The 20,065-nt window shown below is 39.7% G+C and overlaps 1 protein-coding gene across 2 annotated transcripts; it reads right to left on the bottom strand.

Annotated features, from left to right (window-relative positions):
- Positions 1-615: 615 nt before the first annotated feature.
- mettl22 (methyltransferase 22, Kin17 lysine) lies at positions 616-19,518 on the bottom strand. 2 transcript variants are annotated; one of them, XR_008632085.1, is made up of 13 exons: positions 19,231-19,518; positions 19,012-19,146; positions 15,747-15,864; positions 14,687-14,921; positions 12,466-12,605; positions 11,759-11,799; positions 10,934-11,078; positions 10,784-10,855; positions 7,795-7,848; positions 5,229-5,309; positions 4,801-4,903; positions 2,663-2,802; positions 616-2,346 (listed from the first exon to the last, which is right to left on the bottom strand). XR_008632085.1 is itself a non-coding variant. In XM_020925687.2 (13 exons), the coding sequence occupies exons 2-13, from the start codon at positions 19,114-19,116 to the stop codon at positions 2,269-2,271; spliced, it is 1,338 nt and encodes a 445-aa protein (XP_020781346.1). In that variant the 5' UTR covers positions 19,117-19,146; positions 19,231-19,516; the 3' UTR covers positions 616-2,268. The 2 variants fall into 2 exon arrangements, 1 of the variants encoding a protein (XP_020781346.1); XM_020925687.2 differs by having other exon boundaries at positions 2,663-2,828; positions 19,231-19,516.
- Between the last annotated feature and the right edge of the window lie 547 nt (positions 19,519-20,065).

Genomic DNA, 20,065 nt, shown 5'->3' with positions numbered 1-20,065 from the left:
GGGTATCGGTCTCATGATATTGGTTCAGAGATGGGTTCTGGTTGGGCCCTAATTTGATGCACTAAGATTCTTTACAGACTCACACAGGCCCAGAATGTCTCATAACGTTTCAACTTTTCTTCATACTAAACTTTTCTGTTGTTAGTTTGTAATAAGTGAACTGTTTTTTTTTTCTCAGTACCTACACTGGTATCAGTTAATATCGTATTGGAGCTGAAAAACCTGGATCACTGCATCTCTAACAAAAAGGACAATAAACTATTGAACCTGATCATGTATACTACTACTACTACTACTACTACTACTACTTGCCATCTTTATTGTGCAATTATGGATTTTTTATGCCATACTTTGGAACATTCCAAGCAAAACCAAGAGGATACAGACCCTTAAACAGAAAAGTCTCATTGTGCACCTTAAGTAGCACAGGCCTATAGAAGACTGGGATGTGAAAGCCGTGGTTACACACATGAAGGGACATGTGAGCAGATCGTTCAGAGAAGCCCCTCTCCAGAACATGGGTTAGAGTCTGCAGGCCTACAGGGGGCGCTCTGAAGGGCTATGTAGGCATTTTAAGAGTATATATTTTCATATCCAGAAGAAACAATACCAAACTCAAAATATAAAAGTTTATTTTAAAGCTCCACACCACACACACGTCAAACATGTGTGGACGCTCTTTCACTCATAGAAATCGTTACAATACAAAGTTAGATTTAAAATTGAGATTCAAATATAGTTAGATTGAAAAATATTTGACTAATTCTGTGATTCAGTGTCAGAACCAAACTTCTTAAGTTAAAACAAAGCTGCACTATGTAACTTTTCTGATTGAGATGTATACATACAGCTCTATGTACTATTGTTAACAAAAATACTTGGGATGGTCAGCTGCTTATCGCCATGGAGATAGATAGTGTAATGGTATAATGTGAAACATTCCAGGCAAAACAAGAATACCTCCACAGAGACCAAGTTTTCAAACCCTTCACCTTAAAAGTGACACGGTGCAGCTTTATATTACCACAAAAAAGAAGAAGAAAATACTGATGGTTCAATTCCTTCTGGAACATGGAGTCAAAAACAGAAGCAGGTATCTGTTGGGCCCCTGGGAGCCTGCACTGGGTCATGGGTATGTGTGTGAGCCCACTAGACAGATGCAAAGAGAGAAGCCAGTGCAGCAACAGCCCTGTCAAACACATGTCCACATCCAGACTCACTTCACAGGTCAGTTAGTACTCAAAGAAAACTTCTAATGTGCAAGTAAATAATTTAAAGCTACAGTATGTCACTTTCTGGGGGTGGGATGTCTCCTGCATGATTCAGTAGAATTGTACAACAGAAAATTAAAACAACACTTTAACCATAGCAACAACATTTCCATGGAACCAAGCAGGAAGAGGCCCTGCTCCAGGCCAAAAAAGTCAGGTTTGTGGAGATGCAAGTGTCACACGAAGGATGCTTACTTGTGCAAAAAACACAATCAAAATGAAAAAAAAAAAAAAGTTTCCCATGAATGAAATTCGTGATGTCTTATTTTAGACAACTTTGTAAAGCAAAAAAGGTTTGTTTGTTTTGTTTTTGACCTGTCAGGTCAGGGGGCACAGCCACATCCTGAAGGAACACAGAGCAGTGATCAATAACAGTGTTCTGATCAGAGAGCACTCTTCTGAAAACAGACGCCCACACAAACATGTCAGCAGAAAAAAAACACATTGAGATCAACAGATTTGTTTCCTGTCTAAAAAGTGACATATTGTGGCTTTAAAATACATACATTTAAAAGAATGTATAAAAGCAGCTCACCCTGTAGTTTAGATCTGTACAAACATGTTCTCAAATGTGATTCTTGTATTAGTTTGTCAGACTTTTGGTCAAATCTTGTGACCTTTGTGTTGAAAAAGTGAACTTTGAAAAGGATCTAAACATTAAAACACAAAATCTAATCAGAAATATCACAATGGGACATTTTCCCAAATACTTGAGCCCAAGGTGCATGTGCTTCTTAAATAAGGTCACTTCTCATTCAAATACATACATTCACTGTTAGCATTCACAGTTTGGCAGCTTTGTCCCTGGTTCGGGTCCACTTTAGACACGTACAGGTCACACTGAGTGAAGCCTGGAGCCTGCAGTCCTCTGGAGCTTCGTCTATAGAAGACTGCTCATTAATATTCCACTCTCACACCTCCATGCCCACAGTCCACACATCGAGTGGTCAGAGCCCAGCCCAGGAAGCGGTGGTCAGCTGGGGTCCAAGCGGTCAGATCACAGTCCAGACAGATGGTGGTCAGCGGAGCTCTCCGGAAGCTTGGTAGTGTATGTGGCGGACACCTTCCACAGCTCCTGTACACAAAAAGTAGCTGGTTAGAAAAAAAAATAGTAACTAGTAAAACACGTGTGTGAAAGATGGTGATATTTCTGGTGTAACTTTTCTGGTGAACAGTGTGCCACTCGCTTGTCTCCATGTTATTGACATGACCCTTCAGGTCAAGTAAGGGTCAGGTTTGTGGAGATGCAAGCCCGCTCACAGTAAGGGCGCATGTTTTTCAGTGCAATAAAACAGTGTTGTCACTGTACTAAATGTTGTAGCTACTGGAAACAGATTTTGATCCCCAACTGATCATGTGTGAAGTGTGTTACCCCCGTGTGTGCTCCTCACCAGCTGGTGCACGCGCTCATACATGAGGCTCTGGGGGAAGCTGGGGGCCACTCTCTGGGTGCTGAAGTGGACGTGCCCCTCGATGTCCTGGAGCTGCTGCAGACAGTGGTGGAAGTGCTCGTAGGCCTCACAGCAGACCTCTAGGTGGCGCAGTGTGAAGTTCAGCCTAACACAGCATCAATCCAACATGCAAAGTTTACATGCAAAGTGAGCAGGAGCACTGTAACCCAGGACTGAAACTTCAAGTGCCCGTGTCAAGTTAGACTGCTCATCTTACTACAACAATAACATTAGACTCAAGATTATGAAGCTGCAGACGGGTCAGAATCCTCAGATGGGGTTACTGCTGTGTTATAACTAGTGCTGTCATGCGATTAAAAAAATTGAGAGATTAATTAATTATGATCTGTAATTAATTAATCTAATTAATCTCATTTTAATCTCACCTAAAAATTGCTGAGAAAAGCCTTCAATTTGAGGTATTTTCATTTAAATTCATTATTACATTATTGTGGCAGATCAAAAGACTAATATAGATTTTAAAAAGTAACTTTATAAAGTCATTTATTGTTTAACAAATCTCTCCAAATTGGCTGTTGAGCCCAAGTCTCCATGAATAAGAAACTGTTTGTTGTAAAGTAACAAAGACGAGGAAATCTGAACATAATAACTTTTGTCTACTTAAAGACAATAAAAAGTCCAGTCTTTCCTTAACCATATTAAAAATATTATTGATAGAGAAATATATATGAGATCACTGGTTTTAGTCCTGGTTTAGACCTGGTTTAGACCTACTTTAGTCCTAGTTTAGTCCTGGAATGGATTAATCCTGGTTTTAGTCCTGGTGTTAGTTCTGGTTTAGTCCTGGTTTAGACCTGGTTTAGACCTGGTTTAGACCTGGTGTTAGTTCTGGTTTAGTCCTGGTTTAGTCCTGGTTTAGACCTGGTTTAGACCTGGTTTAGACCTGGTTTAGACCTGGTTTTAGTTCTGGTTTTAGTTCTGGTTTAGTCCTGGTTTAGTCCTGGTTTAGACCTGGTTTTAGTTCTGGTTTTAGTTCTGGTTTAGTCCTGGTTTAGTCCTGGTTTAGTCCTGGTTTAGACCTGGTTTAGTCCTGGTTTTAGTCTTGGTGTTAGTTCTGGTTTAGAGGCGCACAGGAGGAAGCGCGGTTTACGCCGCGTACGCGAGAAAACACGATCCACACGCGGCTCACTGGAGGACAGCGGTGTCCGCGCAGTGTCTACGGAAGGAAACGTGGTCCGCGCGTTCTCAGGTTAATGATGATGATGAAGGTGTGTGTTTGTTTGTGTGTGTTTGTGTGTGTTTGTGTGCGTGTCCCCTCATGTGGCAGGTCACTATAGGACAGTAGTGCAGACATCATGAGCCTATGCAGGTTGTTTTCAGGCGATATTATATTTGTTATTTTCTTTTATATTTCACATCGGGAGAATAATTTCCAAGACACGAATGTGTTTTTACCTGTGCGCTGCTGACTCTGTTCTACTGGCTCTGTTCTACTGGCTCTTCGACCTTGTCCATTGTGCGACTGATGCCGCCAACGTTAACATGACGTTTACATCGCTGTTACTGCGCGCGTTTTGTGTGAGTTTCCGGCAATGAGTCGAATTACCGAAATAAAAAAAATTATAAATGTGTTTTGTGTGTGTGTGTGTGTGTGTTGTTGTCCCAACAACACATAAAAACAGGTTTTATAATAAAGAAACTCACATACAGAAACACTAAAGTTAGAGATTAAAAATTAGATTAACGCGATTAAAAAACATAACGCGCTAAATATGACTGTAATTAATTAATCGCAATTAACGCGATAATTTGACACCCCTAGTTATAACTGTAAGATTGAAGATTTGCTGACCTGGTTTATGATTTGTATCTCTGTAATTACTGGGCCTAGCAACATGAAACAAAAAAAAATGGCACAAAGTTGAGTATCTTCTCGGTCAGGGGAAATAACCTAAAGTCAAATTATTTTTTTCACAATTGCTTCAGAAAGTGGTGCCATTATTCAACTCCAAAGACATGAGTTAAAAGGACTTCAGGACTTTAGGAAGGTTCGTTATTTATGGAGCAGAGGTGTGATGTCATCTTTGTGTTTTAGATCTCGACTGTCATGACTGTACCTCTTCTCGATGGAAATGTAGACGTCACAGCTGTGGGTGAAGCTGGAGCAGAGCTGGTACATTGTCCTGAAGAAGGCGTCGGTCAGGTCATCATCGTACACCACTGTGAAGAGAAGAAGAGTATGTGCACCACCACCATCACCACCAGCACCACCATCATCATCATCATTCATCACTGTGAAAGGATGTACTGGATCAGATCTCATAGCCTAGTCCTCAACATCTGTAATTAGTTGAAGTTTTAATTCGGCCTAAATGTATTTATATGAGCAGTGGTGTTATTTGAAACTGATTACACACAATGTTTCAGTTTCGAACAATAGCTCAGGAGCCTCGACTGTCAGATCATCCTGAGTTCAAGCTCATAATATGAATAAAGAAATCATCAGGAGTGTGTTTTCCTACTGCAGAGTGACTGTCACACTGACCGTCTGCGGCGATGATGACTGTGGTGTGGTCGTACAGGTCAGCCACCTCTTCCTCACTCCAGCTGAACTCCTCCTCTGGATCTGCACACACACACAGAAACATATAAAAACACACACACACGAACATATAAACACACACACGAACACGAACATATAAACACACACATGCACACGAACATATAAACACACACACGAACACACAAACACACACACGAACATATAAACACACACACACGAACATATAAACACACACACACAAACATACAAACACACACACGAACACACAAACACACACACACGAACATATAAACACACACACACAAACATATAAACACACACACACGAACATATAAACACACACACATGAACATATAAAAACACACACACAAACATAAACACACACACAAACACGAACATATAAACACACACACACGAACATATAAACACACACACACGAACATATAAACACACACACACATATATATATATACACATACACACACAAACATATAAACACACACACAAACATATACACACACACACAAACATATACACACACACGAACATATAAAAACACACACACACAAACATATAAACACACTCACACACATGAACATATAAACACACACACACGAACATATAAACACACACACAAACATATAAACACACACGAACATATAAACACACACACACGAACATATAAACACACACACACAAACATATAAACATGAACATATAAAAACACACACAAACGAACATATAAACACACACACACACACATATAAACACACATTCACACACATGAACATATAAACACACACACACGAACATATAAAGACACACACACACGAACATATAAACACACACAAATATATAAACACATGCACACAAACATATAAAAAAACGTATACACTCACACACACATACAAACAAACATATAAATGCACATGCGCACACAAACATATAAACACACACACGTACATGAACATATAAACATATAAACACACACAAATATATAAACACATGCATACGAACATATTAACACACACATGCACACACATGAAGATATAAACATACACACAAACATATAATCACACACACATGCATGAAGGTAAACACTCACACACGCACATATACGCGAACATATAAATGCACATGCACACACATGCACACAAACATATAAACACACACGCACATGAACATATAAACACACACGAACACACATGAACATATAAACACACACACCAACATATAAACACACACACACGAACATATAAACACACACACGAACATATAAACACACACAAATACACAAACATATAAACACACACATGCACACATACAAACATATAAACACACACACACAAACATATAAACACACACACACACAAACATATAAACACATACACACATAAACATATAAACACACACACACACACAAACATATAAACACACACAAACATATAACACACACACAAACACACACACACACAAACAAACATATAAACACACACAAACATATAAACACACCACACACACAAACATATAAACACACCACACACACACACACAAACATATAAACACACACAAACACACAAACATATAAACACACACACGCACACACACACAAACATATAAAGACACACATGCACACACGCAAACATATAAACACACACACGCACACACACGAATATATAAACACACACACACGCACACACACACGAATATATAAACACACATACACAAATATATAAACACATGCACATGAACATATTAACACACACATGCACACACATGAAGATATAAACATAAACACGAACATATAAACACACACACAAACACAAACATATAAACATACACAAACACACAAACATATAAAGACACACATGCACACACACAAACATATAAACACACACACACATGCACACACACACACATGAATATATAAACACACATACACAAATATATAAACACATGCACATGAACATATTAACACACACATGCACACACATGAAGATATAAACATATACACAAACATATAAATGCACATGCGCACACACGGATACAAACATATAAACACACTCACGAACACAAACATATACACTCACATACACACATACACGCGAACATATAAATGCACATGCGCACATAAACATATAAACACACACATGCACATGAACATATAAACACATGCACACACAAACAAACATACAAACACACACATTAATGGTAGAGTTCAATATATCTAATTGTGAAACCCACAAAAAAAAAAAAAAAAAAGTTGTCCAGTTCAAAAGAAAGATCTATATTCATCAGACAGTTTGACTTTGTGGAAACTGTCCAGTGACCTGACCAGTGATTGTTATTTAAACTGGAATTCAGGTATCTTCAGGCTGTCTGCATGTCAATGTTTAAAGGGCTACACATCTTCATTTAAAAACATCAGGCAAAAATCCTCACAGAGCTTTTATAAACGGCTACAAAAAGTGGGAACAAACAAGGAAAGGCAAGTACAGGCTAACGGGGTCTGAGGGTGTGAGGCAGGAGTCTTGGGCCGAGTCTGTACCTGTGCAGAGGTCACGCTGAAGCCAGTCCAACTGCTTCACTATCACCTCCCCTCCTGAAGACACACACATGCACACACACACACGCACACACACACATGCACACACGCACACACACACACCCACACAGACAAACACACAGAAGTAGAAACATGAGAAATGTGAACTGTGCCTTAAAGGGCCATATTACACTATTTTCTCTCTTCTAATGTAGTTTCCTCATCCCAAACAGACCTGGAGTTGTGTTTTGTTTCATCCACACACAAACTACATATTTAGGCTGAGTTCTTGTGATGTCTGTGATGTCATGTGGTAATACAGGAAGAGCTCCACTGTGTTTTTAAACTCCATGCACCTTCACTTAGGTATGCTCGATTATGGAAAAAAAAAAAATCATTATCACAATTATTTTGGTCAATATTGAAATCACGATTATTCAAACGATTATTTTTTAGTAACAAAATGCATTTATTCTATTTACATTTATGCATTTGTCTCTCTCTCTAAAAACAAACAAAACACAAAACAAAAAAAAACAAAAAAACATTTTCTTATTGATAATTTATGCTATGCTTTCACATTGAAAATAAATATAGGCTACAAATCTGAACCTTAGAGCAGTTTTGCGATGTATAAACCATAAAATTAATAATTCTTTGAGCATGAAATAAGGCAGAAAAACATAAATGTATCCAAAATAAACTCTATATCCAGCTGTTCTACAATCTCTATATTTAAAAAATTAAATAAATATACTATATATACTATACTATATATATTATTGATATAAAAACACTGTAAATAAATTGTTTCAACTCGGTTATATGAGTTTGGAGATCATTTGACACACAAATGGAAATCGCAATCAAGATTCAGTTAATTCACTAGAATCCTTTGGATCATTTCACCCCTGGAATTGTCAATCTTTACTGAATTACAGGTTAAAGGATCACTCAAAATCACTCAAGATCACTCAAGATCACTTCATTACATTAGGTGGAACAGAGCATTTTAAGTTTTGGAGATGTAGACAGAAATAAAGACTTACTCAAACATGTGTGAATGAAACAAAACAACACAGGGTCTATTGTTGAGGAGGTAACATGTATACATGTGTGATGGAAATGTCTTTGTGTGAATGAATGTGAATCTACCTGAGAGCAGACCCCCACAGGAAACTATTGACTATGATTGATTACATTAAAACAGTGATTAGTTTATCTTTTAGGAAGACATTTGGTGTTGTAACTAAAACTCATTTGGTTTGTTAGAAAGACCTTTCAGTGTAAATACTTCTGTTCCCTTTTCTTGCTAATCTTGTCAGGAAGTGACAAACGCAGGTGAATATGGAGGCAAATCAGATGAGGCACATGTGACCACACCTAAGTAGGAGTCATTACCTTCTCACTTTGAAACGTATGTCCTCTGGTCATCTCGGGCTTTATAAACTTGGTGCTTTGTAACATTCGGGGGAATGGAGTGAGATGTGGTAGGGACATACTGCTGGAGGAGACAGGCTTTTGGGCTGTGGCCAGGGCAGACCTAGACTCTGTCCATACCTGCTGTAACAAGAATAAACCTTGGTCTTATATTCCAAAAGCTCATTGGGATTTGTAAATGGATTAATTACTTATCATCAAGAGATATATTTTTTTTCCATAACACGTTCATGTATACAGTACATGTATAAATCTCACAAGAATCCATTTTGTGTAATCTAAGACCTTTAAATTTCACAAGAATTCCAAACTCAAAACATTTTTTAGAGGTGACTCTGTGCTCAGTTTTGAGTTTGTTTTGGCTCTGGGAGTTGTGGGAGGTGTGGTCCCAGTGCTGCTTCTGATAAGTGATTATTTGCGGTCACTCCTCATGTTTGTGTGCTCAACAGTGTTCACACTATTTGTCAGGCCGCAGCTCTCAAATCTTAAAAGCTGCACTGTGTAACTTTTTGGGTGGAGGTTCATCATCTATGGAGATGTCATTGCTCTGCCTGGAATGTTCCACAGTGTGACATTAAACAGCGCCACCTTAAATTAAAAAAGACTCCCCCAAAAAATAGTTAAAAATGTATTACACCAACAGACTTTGTCCGATTGTGCTGAAATTTGAATCACTAATGTGTGATCTCAGCCTGAATATAATACACTATAAAACATATGAAATGTGAACTCTATAGCGCCCCCTACCATAGACATGAAATGTCAACATTATCGGATTAGCACCAAATTTGGGAATTAAAATTCTATGCATGATTACAAGTCAGAAAGTCTATTATGGACATGGTGCATTTTCCACTGTTGGCCAGCAGGGGCGCAGTGACTCCTAAAAATATTTAAAGGTGCATTATGTAACGTGTCTAATGGACGAGCTGTCGGCCTGGGCGGATGTCGGGAAGAGAGGGTGAGTTGTCGGGGCGGTCGCGAGTCCCCGGAGGTCGCGTGGGGGGGCGGTGCGCGCCAGGGCGAGGGCCACCATCGCCGCGCGCAGCTTTAATTCTAGTTGAGTTTAAAAGAAATAATCCTGTCTTCACTCTCTGCACTGGTATCGGTTGATATCGGGTATCAGCAGATACTTAAGCTAGAGTAAAAGAATTGGTACCAGCACTGAAAAAGCTGGATCGATGCATCCCTAGTCTTGCCCCGGTACAGATATGTTGTAAAAGCAACTTTTGAGATCAAAATACGTTTGCTGTGTATTGTCTGCAGCTAATGAAAAAGTTTTGTATAGTCTGATAATGAGGAAGTGCACTTTAGCATGCTAGTTGTTCTTAGTATCATAACTGCAAAACTCCACTCTGAGTCTGAGAGTTGTGGAAAGTGCTTATAAACACATCATGGTGAATACTTAGGACGCTCAGAATGCAGAAGGTAAGTGAGGAACAATTTTGGACCACTGAAAACCATTTTAAATGAACTAGTTTCACATTTTAAGACATTTTAAGAAAAATGGGACTAAACCAGGACTAAACCAGGACTAGTTCTTATTTCTCACCGCTGCGTTCCATCACATGCTTGTTCAGAGCGACATTCCTTCTGCACATGCTCAGTAGGTCCTCTCCCACATCTGCACACAGCACACTGTTAGTCCAAGATCAAAGGTCAGAGGTCAGGAGTAGGATACCGGAGGAGAGCGAGGACTGACCGGTGCAGTAGACTCTCTTGGCCACAGAGGCAGTGAGGATGCTGGTCAGACCGGTCCCTGCTCCCAGCTCCAGAACTGTGGTCCCCCTGAACGTACCGGGCTCTGACAGGACGAAGTCTGCCAGGAAGAAGGCCCCCCGCCACACCTGGACATATACACCTGTCACTCACACCTGTCACTCACACCTGTCACTCAAGGCCCTGCCCACACCTGTACACACACCTGTTGTCAAGAGGCAATGCACAGCTCATCCCCACACAGTCTAATGTCCAGTGTAATTTGATAAGAAACTATGACTTTAGTCCTTCAGGTTGGACAAACATGTGGGCTCACTAATATGAACTTCTAGAAGAGTGCGGACATTTTACAATATCCAGGTATAAGCAAACTCAAAAGCTGCTTGTTTGTCTCCAGGACCTGTAGTCATGGAAACTGACTGTTACCTCTTTAATTTAGTCCTCACACAGTAGAATATAATGTAAACAATGAACAGACAATTCTGTCCAATCAGAGGAGACCTATGACAACAGTCACACTGGTGCTACAACCTGGGACAACGCATGTCTCCTGTTAAAGTTAATGTAAATGTGCACTGCTCCTGTCTGATTAAATAAATAAACTGCTAAAAAAAACACTGCCTGTGAGAGTAGTTTCTCTGTCATGGTTCAACATCAGATTGAGAGAGGGGACCTGGGGGCCCAAAGCCAACAATTCATTCTGAAACATTTTTCCATAAGGAGACAATAAATAAAGCAATTTAAATTTAATCGAATACAATCTGACATGTTTTTACGCACGGTCGTCCACAGGGACAGTCCCACTCACCTGCTTGCCCACATCCTCCAACAGTGTGGCCATGGTGTGTTCTGTCAAGAGAAGATACATGTTACTATAATGGAGAAGAACTTAAGGAAAGTTACACTATGATGAATCATTCTTTGTTAGGAAAAAAAAAAAAAAAGTTTTTAATACCTAGTGAAGTGGCTATGTTGGATCGATGACAGAGCTTTATAAACTTAAAGCTTCTGTAACTGATTTCTCTTAATGGGGATTTGAGGAAAATGTGTCTTGCCCCAGTACAGATTTATTGTATAAGCAGTTCTTGAAGTCAAAATAAATGTACTATGTACTGTCTGCATTGAATTATAAAGTGTTTTATTGTCCAATAATAGGAAGTGTGTGCTTGGTGGTAGCTTTTCAGAGACAAAACTCTGAGAGTTGTGAAAAGTGCTTATAAATTCATCATGATGAATAATTAGGATGTTCAGAATGCCGAAGGAAAGTGCAGAAGAACTTTGGATCACTGTAAACTGTTTAAAAAAACTAGTTCTGTTTTTCAGTTATTTAAGACACCAGGTATAGTGCCTTACTACAACAAAAACAGTGACTTTTCACTTTAGGCTATTTCGATATTTCCTCCAAAATTGTCCACTAGATGGCAACAGAGTAAAGTTCCGCTTTGATAATTAGAAATAATAAGAAATACTAACAAAAAACAGCAGGTAAATGTGTTCTTGTAGCTGTATCCTCACCTATCCTTATGATATCTGCAGATGGCGGGCTGTCATCTGTGGAGTCTTCTTTTAGGTCCTCAGGGTCCTGGGGGTAAGTTTGGCTCAGAAGTACTGGACACACCTCGTCTCGTCCACACTCAGGGGCCTGTCTCCGGGGCCTGGACAGAGGACAGACAACAACATCTAACTCAATGTTCAGACCATATCATAAGAATCCTCCAGTGTGATCAAATGTGATGAACTGCACTGTTCATGACTGAGCTTCAGGTCTCACACCAAACCTGAATGGACAGTGAAATTAAAGGGGAACTAAGCAGTGGGCCTAAAACTAGTTTTAGTTGTCCGCTCTTATCGTCCTATTTTTACTGTTTTAGTGTAAACTAGGTTAATGGAAGTCTGTGTTAACTCATAAACCTGACCTCAAATCAAATACAGCTTTTACTGAGCACAACTGTAATGCTGATTTGTTCTTCATTACAAAATCATTAGACTTGATGGATATGTGTTGCTATAATTTGGTGTTTTGGTTCTCATGATGATTATCCAATCAAAACACAGAATGAGTCTGACACGAGTCTCTCTTTTGGGTTGTCAGTTCCAAAGCTGAAATCTAGCTGACTCAAATCTAAAATGTCTCCCTTTGATCTGAATGGTCACTACCTAAACTCCAGCACCTGCAGACAGTCATGAATTAGTGCTAGTGCAGCCTCTGCAGCTCAGGGAGGGAATTCTGGAGGTTCTGAGCTTCACATGTGCCATGTTCTGTCCATAAACTGAGAATGAGCCAAACTCAGATGTGTCTCTGTCTGCAGGTTCATGCTCTGGGGACACAGGTTCAGTTATGATTGTAGCATCTTTTTAAAACTGAAAGAACACAAGCTGCATACAACATTGTGTTCTAACATCTGGACTTTCTGGATGTGTAGAGGACTTAGCAAGTTTGCATAGTATCAATAACCGGTCAAAACGTGTGTGTGTGTCTGTTCTTTGAGCTGACAGAATGCCTGGATTAGTGTGACTGTGCAGACAGCTGAGCACAATAACAATAACTATGTGAAAAGCAGCAGAAAAGCAGCAGTGCAGTGAAGCTGTGTGAGCTTTAAAAACACAGAGAAGTTCATTGGACTTCAATAACCTCACTAAATCCCTGTTTTGTTTTGGTGAGAACCTGGATTTTTCCCTATTAAAGGAGCACTATGTAACTTTGTCTGGGTCCACCACCTGATTGTCTCCATGTGATGTTATTGCTTTGTCTGGAATGTTCCACAGTATGACATTAAAGGGTGCATATTAGACATTTTTCTAATCTATGTTATAAGATTTGGTTAGATTAGAAATACTTTATTATCCTGAAGGAAATTTAAACAACAACATCTGTAATTCAAATATAGTGAAGCTATAGAGCTAATAAGTGTACAGTGTGTGAACAAACGACGTCCAGAGTGTGAGTGTGTCTGCGGAGCAGGACGGGGACAACAGCCTGCCCCCAAAGGTGTTCTCCTGTCCGCTGGTGGTGCTGTGCAGGAGGTGCTGGTACTATATGTTTCCTCATCACAAACACACCTGGAGAGAAGCTGAGCTCTTCTAAAAACACTTGTGATGTCATGTGATAACAGAGGAAGTGCTCCACTGTGTTTTTAAACTCTATACACCTTCACTAGAATCATTTGGATGATTTCAGCCCTGAAATTCCTGAACAAAAGGTAAAAGGAGCTGTTAACTTGAAAACTACTGCTTCATGACATCACAAGGTGGAAAAGAACATTTTGAGCTTTGGAGAGTAGTAGACGAACTACAAAAAAAAAACAAATGTCATACTGGGAAACATTCCAGTCAAAGCTATAACATCACCATGGAGACAAGCAGGTGGCAGACCTCCCAGAACAAAAGTTGTATACTGCACCTATGGGTTAAAAATACAACACATATAGTATAGTACAGAGTAAGTTAAAGGTGCAGCATGTGTTTCCATGGCAATGTTATCATGTTGTGTGTAATGTTTCACAGTATATAGTAACTGATCTAGACTGAGACCCTTTCATGACTGACATGATTACGGGTCAGATCTAAGGAGAGGCAACCCCTCTCATGTTAAGAATACATGTTTTAGAACATTGTAAATTGAATAAAAGCAAGATAGTTAGTTTTTTCCCACAGCGCTGTACACTGTAACTCTAGAACAGACACAAGCACAATAGGTGTTTAATATTTCATGAAGAGCTCATGAGGAGTTCATTACCGTGTTAACTCAAAGTCTCCGTCTTCGTCCAGCAGCAGGCTCTGATCCTCCACTGGGGACTCTGCTTTGCTCATGTCCCCTCCAGCGTCCCTCTTCTCTGGGGACTCTCTAGCAGGACTGTCCCCCGTTTTTAGGTCCCCTCTGACAGGACTGGCCCCCTCCTCACTGCTGTCTGGATCCTCGGTCTGGTCCAGAACCTGCTCTTGAGGCAGGATACGGAACTTGGACATGAAGACTGAAGAAAAGAAAAGATTATTTATGGATGGGTGACAATGTAAGCACATTTCTTTGTACTGTCCCAATAAGGATAAGATGATATTTTTGTGGTTCATTCAGAAATGTGCTAAAATTACAGGTGCGTGTTTTGGTTTTAAAGGTTTATTACACTTCTGCCAGGTAACTGTAACATATACATCCTTTTATTGTTTTGAAAATGCTATATTCACCCAAAACAACATATTAACATGTTTTATAACTTTCACTGATGTTTTTCATGCACTGAGTCCCATTTGCCCTCCACACTAAGTTACTCCCCCTTCAGAGCACTATCACAATACAATCAGTGCCTAATGAAACTACTGCACATAGCATCTGGTTTATGGTAGTATGTGCAGGTTCATATTATATTTTGTATATGTGGGAGCATGGGTGACGTAGGCTTGTGGGCGAAGCATTGCAAAGGATCGAACAGCTAACTGTAAGGATGGTTTGAACAGGGCCCAGGAGAGATCACTAAATTACTCAAACATCCATGAAGGTATTATAGCTTTATCTGGAATGTTCCATAGTATGGCATTACCGATGTATTTATTCAATAAATATTTCAATAGACACAAGCAGGTGACATCACAAAGCCAAGTTACAGGTCAGATCTGTGAATACGTGCAAAACAAAATGAACCAGATACTGAATGCAAGATAGACAAGTTTAATGTCACACTGTGGAATATTCAAGGCCAATGGCACCTCTATGATGTAAAGGTTACGCAGTATTTTAAGTAATCACACACCAAGTACAAGTATGTGTGAGTACAGAGCAGTAGCTCCTGCCCCTGTGGTACCTGGCTGTCCGATGCGGGTCAGTCGGGTCATGAGGCGACGTGTACGAGGCTGCAGCATGTGCACATCAGACAGCACCGAATCATGGTGGAACGTCACACTGTCCATCGTCTGTCCACCCTGAGAGGACACAACAGAGAGGGAGGGGTCAAGATGAGGCCTGTCACCAGAACACGTTTTGAAACTTGATACATTGCTACAGTGATATATTCTGCGATAAATGATTAAATTGAAACGACCGGCACAGATACAAAAACAATAGTGCAGGAGAATCCCAGTAAAGCTTTTTTAAATAGACAGAATCATTTAAAGGCCTGAGCTGCAACAGATAAACAGCAGCATGTGCTTTTGATTCTTGGTTTGGTGATAGGCCTGTGACCATAGTTTTACATCAGGTAAGTGGCAGTTTTGAAGGAATGTTTAAAATGACAGGGAGTACACAGCATATACACACAAGGACTCTTAGACATTTTAACCTGTTTCGCAAAATAAAGGTGTTGTCTTGTTTTTGTATTTGTCAGTGTTTGTTTATTTAAAAATTTAACTTTTAAAGCTGAACCACAATCGAATCAAAAATCGATCTCATCTTATGTGCATAAAAACTACTAACCCTATAGTTTAGATCTGCACAAACAAATCCTGAAATGTGATTTTTTGATTAGTTTGTCAGTTCAGATCTCCTGTGAACTGTGAACTTTGATCAAAATTCTATAAAACTCACAAGTGTACTTGCAGTCGCAAAACTTGTCAGTAAAATCGCAATTAGATTTTTTTTTTTTTTGTTCAGCCCCTTGTTTACAGAATGGTTGCTATGGGTAATGGAGGAATTCTCTCTGTTAATCTGAAGGCCAAAACAAATGACCCACCTTTTTTTTTACGAGTCCCTGAGCTCCTTCTTCACTGTGAAATCCTTTACAATCTGTGTCTAACCAGCCAAAAACACACAAGATAGGACAGGACAGCCCCCAGCACCCAGGGGCCACAGCAGAGTTCAGACCAGTCACACCACTTTGAGCTGTGCAAATGACAGAGGAGTTCCAATAGCAGATTTTTATGTAAATTTACTTTTTTCTTTTAAGTTTACATTCATGAGCTGATAACCGTGTTAAATCAGTCGATACATGGCTCACAATATGATAAGATCACGATTCACCGATACATGTGATAATGAAAGCATGAAAACCTGTCACATGCACTTTAGATTAAGATTATTCTAAAAATGTATTTTGATTCATGCATGTTTGAGTAATCTTGTATTACCCTGCATTTGAGATTTGTGTGCTCAGAAAATCACCGACCCCCCGTCTCCACACACTGCTCTGTAGTGACTGTAATGACTCTCAGAAAGAGTCAGACTGTGAGGCTGTAGCGTTGGGAAGTGTCACGTAGACAATAAACACAAACATGAGTGTGCTGCTGCTACTGTGAAATGCCATAATGAACAGGCTTTGCAGCTCTGGACACAACAGCGGACCTGTTTCTGTTATTCAGCTGTTTACATCAATACAGCAGTTTACTATAAGATATACACAATAAATGACCTACATTTATTAGTAACCCAAGTATATAACCCCCCAAAAAGAAGCATGTTTTCTTTAAAGAGGGGGTAAAAAAGCAAAAACACGCCAGAGGATATAGATCCCAATCCATGCATGGTTGAGTAATCTAGCGATCTCTCCTGGGCCCTATTTAAACCCTCCTTACAGTAGTACAAGTCTGTACAAGGCTCCGCCCAAAAGTCTACATCACCCATGCTCCCACACGACAATTCTCAATAAATATACAAAAACATGATACAAAATACATAAAAATGTGAAAAACCTGGAGTGATGTGCAATAATTTCAGTAACGGGATGTACACTGATTGTGTTGCTCTGAAGGGGGAGTGACTTTGTTACCATGTGCTACCTCTGATTCTAGTTCTATGTTAACCAGCACCAAAGCTCTCTAGATTACACAATAGTTATAAACAAATACAAATAAATGAGAACACCTTTATTTTGTTTGTATGAAGGTTAAAATTGGAAGACAAATTCCTTCCTTGTATGTTTTTGGTCTTGATATGTTTTAGCTTCCTGTGTTGTACTTTTCTTTTTAATTTTTTACTGTGACCTATATTTAGCACAGGTACTATCCCAACAAGCCAAGTCAAAATTAAAAACACATGAAAACCTGTCAGATGTACATTCAAGATTATTCTAAAGCAATTCAGAAAAGGTCCTGTTATTTCACCCCAAAACAACAGAAACAACAGACCTGTGATTCTGAAGCTGTAGTACATATATGTGTACTACAGTACTACAGTACTAGTTTTGACAACAATTTATCCACATTCCTGTCCTCCTTTAGATGAGTCCCTGTTTATAAAGCTATTGTAGCAGTAGTAGTTCTATTTTAGACAAGATGGTTTGGTCCTAGTTTAGACCTGGCAAGGTAATACAGACCTAGTTTAAATCTGGTGCTACAGAAAAAGTTCAGCCAGTTCTTTTCTTAGGTGGTACTGCGTAATAGGTCGGGCATCCAGTATAGACATTACAGTGACTAGCAGTTTTTCAGTGAGTCACTCTCACCTTTTTGTTGAAAATCAAACTCCAAAACAGGACCATGAATGCTCGGAATGACCACTGATCCTAAAAATGTGCTTCTTAAATCCAGTTTTCAGCTTTCTTGGAACCTTTTTTGGCAGTGTTTGGTAATGTGTGCATTGAGTCTCCATGCTGAACATTCCTCTATAGACATACATGCAGTATACCCCCAGCATGACGTCACTGCAAAGTATCAGTTATGTTACATTCACTTTATAGAATTTGATGATGCTATAGTTTCAGATGGAAGGGTCTACAAAACTCTATGGGAGATTCACTGTTTTTGAAAGAAAGTTCTGATCCACGGATGTTTCTCCTTCTCATGATGAGTTTGGGATCAGCTCCACAAACCTATCACATTACTGGTAATCTTATGGCTTAAAGTCCTTTCACCTGAAATACTCACGTTTTTGAATAATGGCACCACTTTCTGAAGCCATTGTGAAAATTATTTGACTTCAGTTTATTTCTAAAACGCTGAATTTTGTGCCAGTGTTTCATGTGCGTAGGCCCAGTAATTACAGAGATATATGAACCATACACCAGGTCAACAAATGTGCAGTCTCACAGTTAGACAGCAAAACCCACAACAGAATCTTAGGTTATGAGTTCAACGTGAACGCAAACTATATAATGTTGAAGAAAGTGCACACTACAAGCGTCACCGAGCAGCAGTACTCACGCTCATCTCCTGGTCCTCCGTGGCACTGAGGAGCTGGTCAGAGCGGGGCAGCAGGTCACTCTGAGGGGGCTGGATAGTCTGTGAGCTACGTTGTCCGAGCTCCATGGTGCCCCCAGTGTCCTCTCCGCTTCTGCTCTGAAACCAAAAAACACAAAACCATGACAAAAAGCAGCTACAGTTTCTCAATAAATGCGCATTCCTTCTGACACTCTTCCGTACTATCGGTCATTCCCGGGGTCTCTGTCCTCTCAGGCGCAACACACACTGGAGCCGCGCAAACTGGAACGGAGTGTACCGCACAAGTATCTCAAAACCATGGTGCAAAGTCCGGGGTGCAGGACTAGATGGTCGGTCTGTGTTTCTCGGTGTCTCCTTTATCCGTATTGTGGTTCCGTATCTTATAAAAATGCTGAATGACTAAGATGAAATGGAGGATAATCCGGCTTGTTTTGGTTTTGACAGCTCTTTGAATGGAGGTTATGCCAGTTCTTCTGCGCTGCGTCACGTGCGTAATGGAGTATATGGGCCTATACTGCCACCTTCAGGATGGACACGAGCAATTTTCTTCAAAGAGGATTATTTAGGCCTAACTTTACAAGACAATTTTAACAAAGTCTCTGTCTGTTACAGCTGGCCCCTGGGTTCTTACATTTTAAAATCAATATTTACAGCAGACTACTTTTCAAAGGTACAATAAAAGACAATACAGAGCAGTACAATAAAGGTACACTTGCATGATTCATGGCAATAAGTTAAAACCACACATCGAAACATTCTCCATGGATAAATACAGGTTTTATGCCATACTGTGGAATAGTACAATCAAATGAACAACATTTCCATGGAATTAGAAGCAGGAGGCAGTCTTCCTGTAGGCCAAAAGAGTAGGTCTGTGGAGATGCAAGGTCATTTAGAGCAGTGTTTCCCAAACTTTTTTTTCTGGGGACCCATATTTTAAGTCACAAATCTTTGCAACCCAAGTCAATAGACATTATTCGTAAATCACAAAATAAAGGTGGATTTGACCATTTTTGAACATTAATGAGGATATTTT

This window comes from Boleophthalmus pectinirostris, unplaced genomic scaffold (assembly GCF_026225935.1).
Source record: "Boleophthalmus pectinirostris isolate CB_2022bp ecotype Guang Dong unplaced genomic scaffold, ASM2622593v1 HiC_scaffold_17, whole genome shotgun sequence".
In the NCBI taxonomy this organism is placed as follows: Eukaryota; Metazoa; Chordata; class Actinopteri; order Gobiiformes; family Gobiidae; genus Boleophthalmus; species Boleophthalmus pectinirostris.
This window is presented reverse-complemented; position numbering and strand designations above follow the sequence as displayed.

Bases quoted from the DNA above. Each gene is read 5' to 3' on its own strand.
- mettl22 (XM_020925687.2), bottom strand. From the start codon at position 19,116: ATGGAGCTCGGACAACGTAGCTCACAGACTATCCAGCCCCCTCAGAGT. The intron at 10,856-10,933 runs GTCAGTCCTCGC...TGCTGTGTGCAG, and splicing joins CAAGAGAGTCTACTGCACCG to ATGTGGGAGAGGACCTACTG. The intron at 5,310-7,794 runs GTACAGACTCGG...GTGTGTGTGCAG, and splicing joins TCAGCGTGACCTCTGCACAG to ATCCAGAGGAGGAGTTCAGC.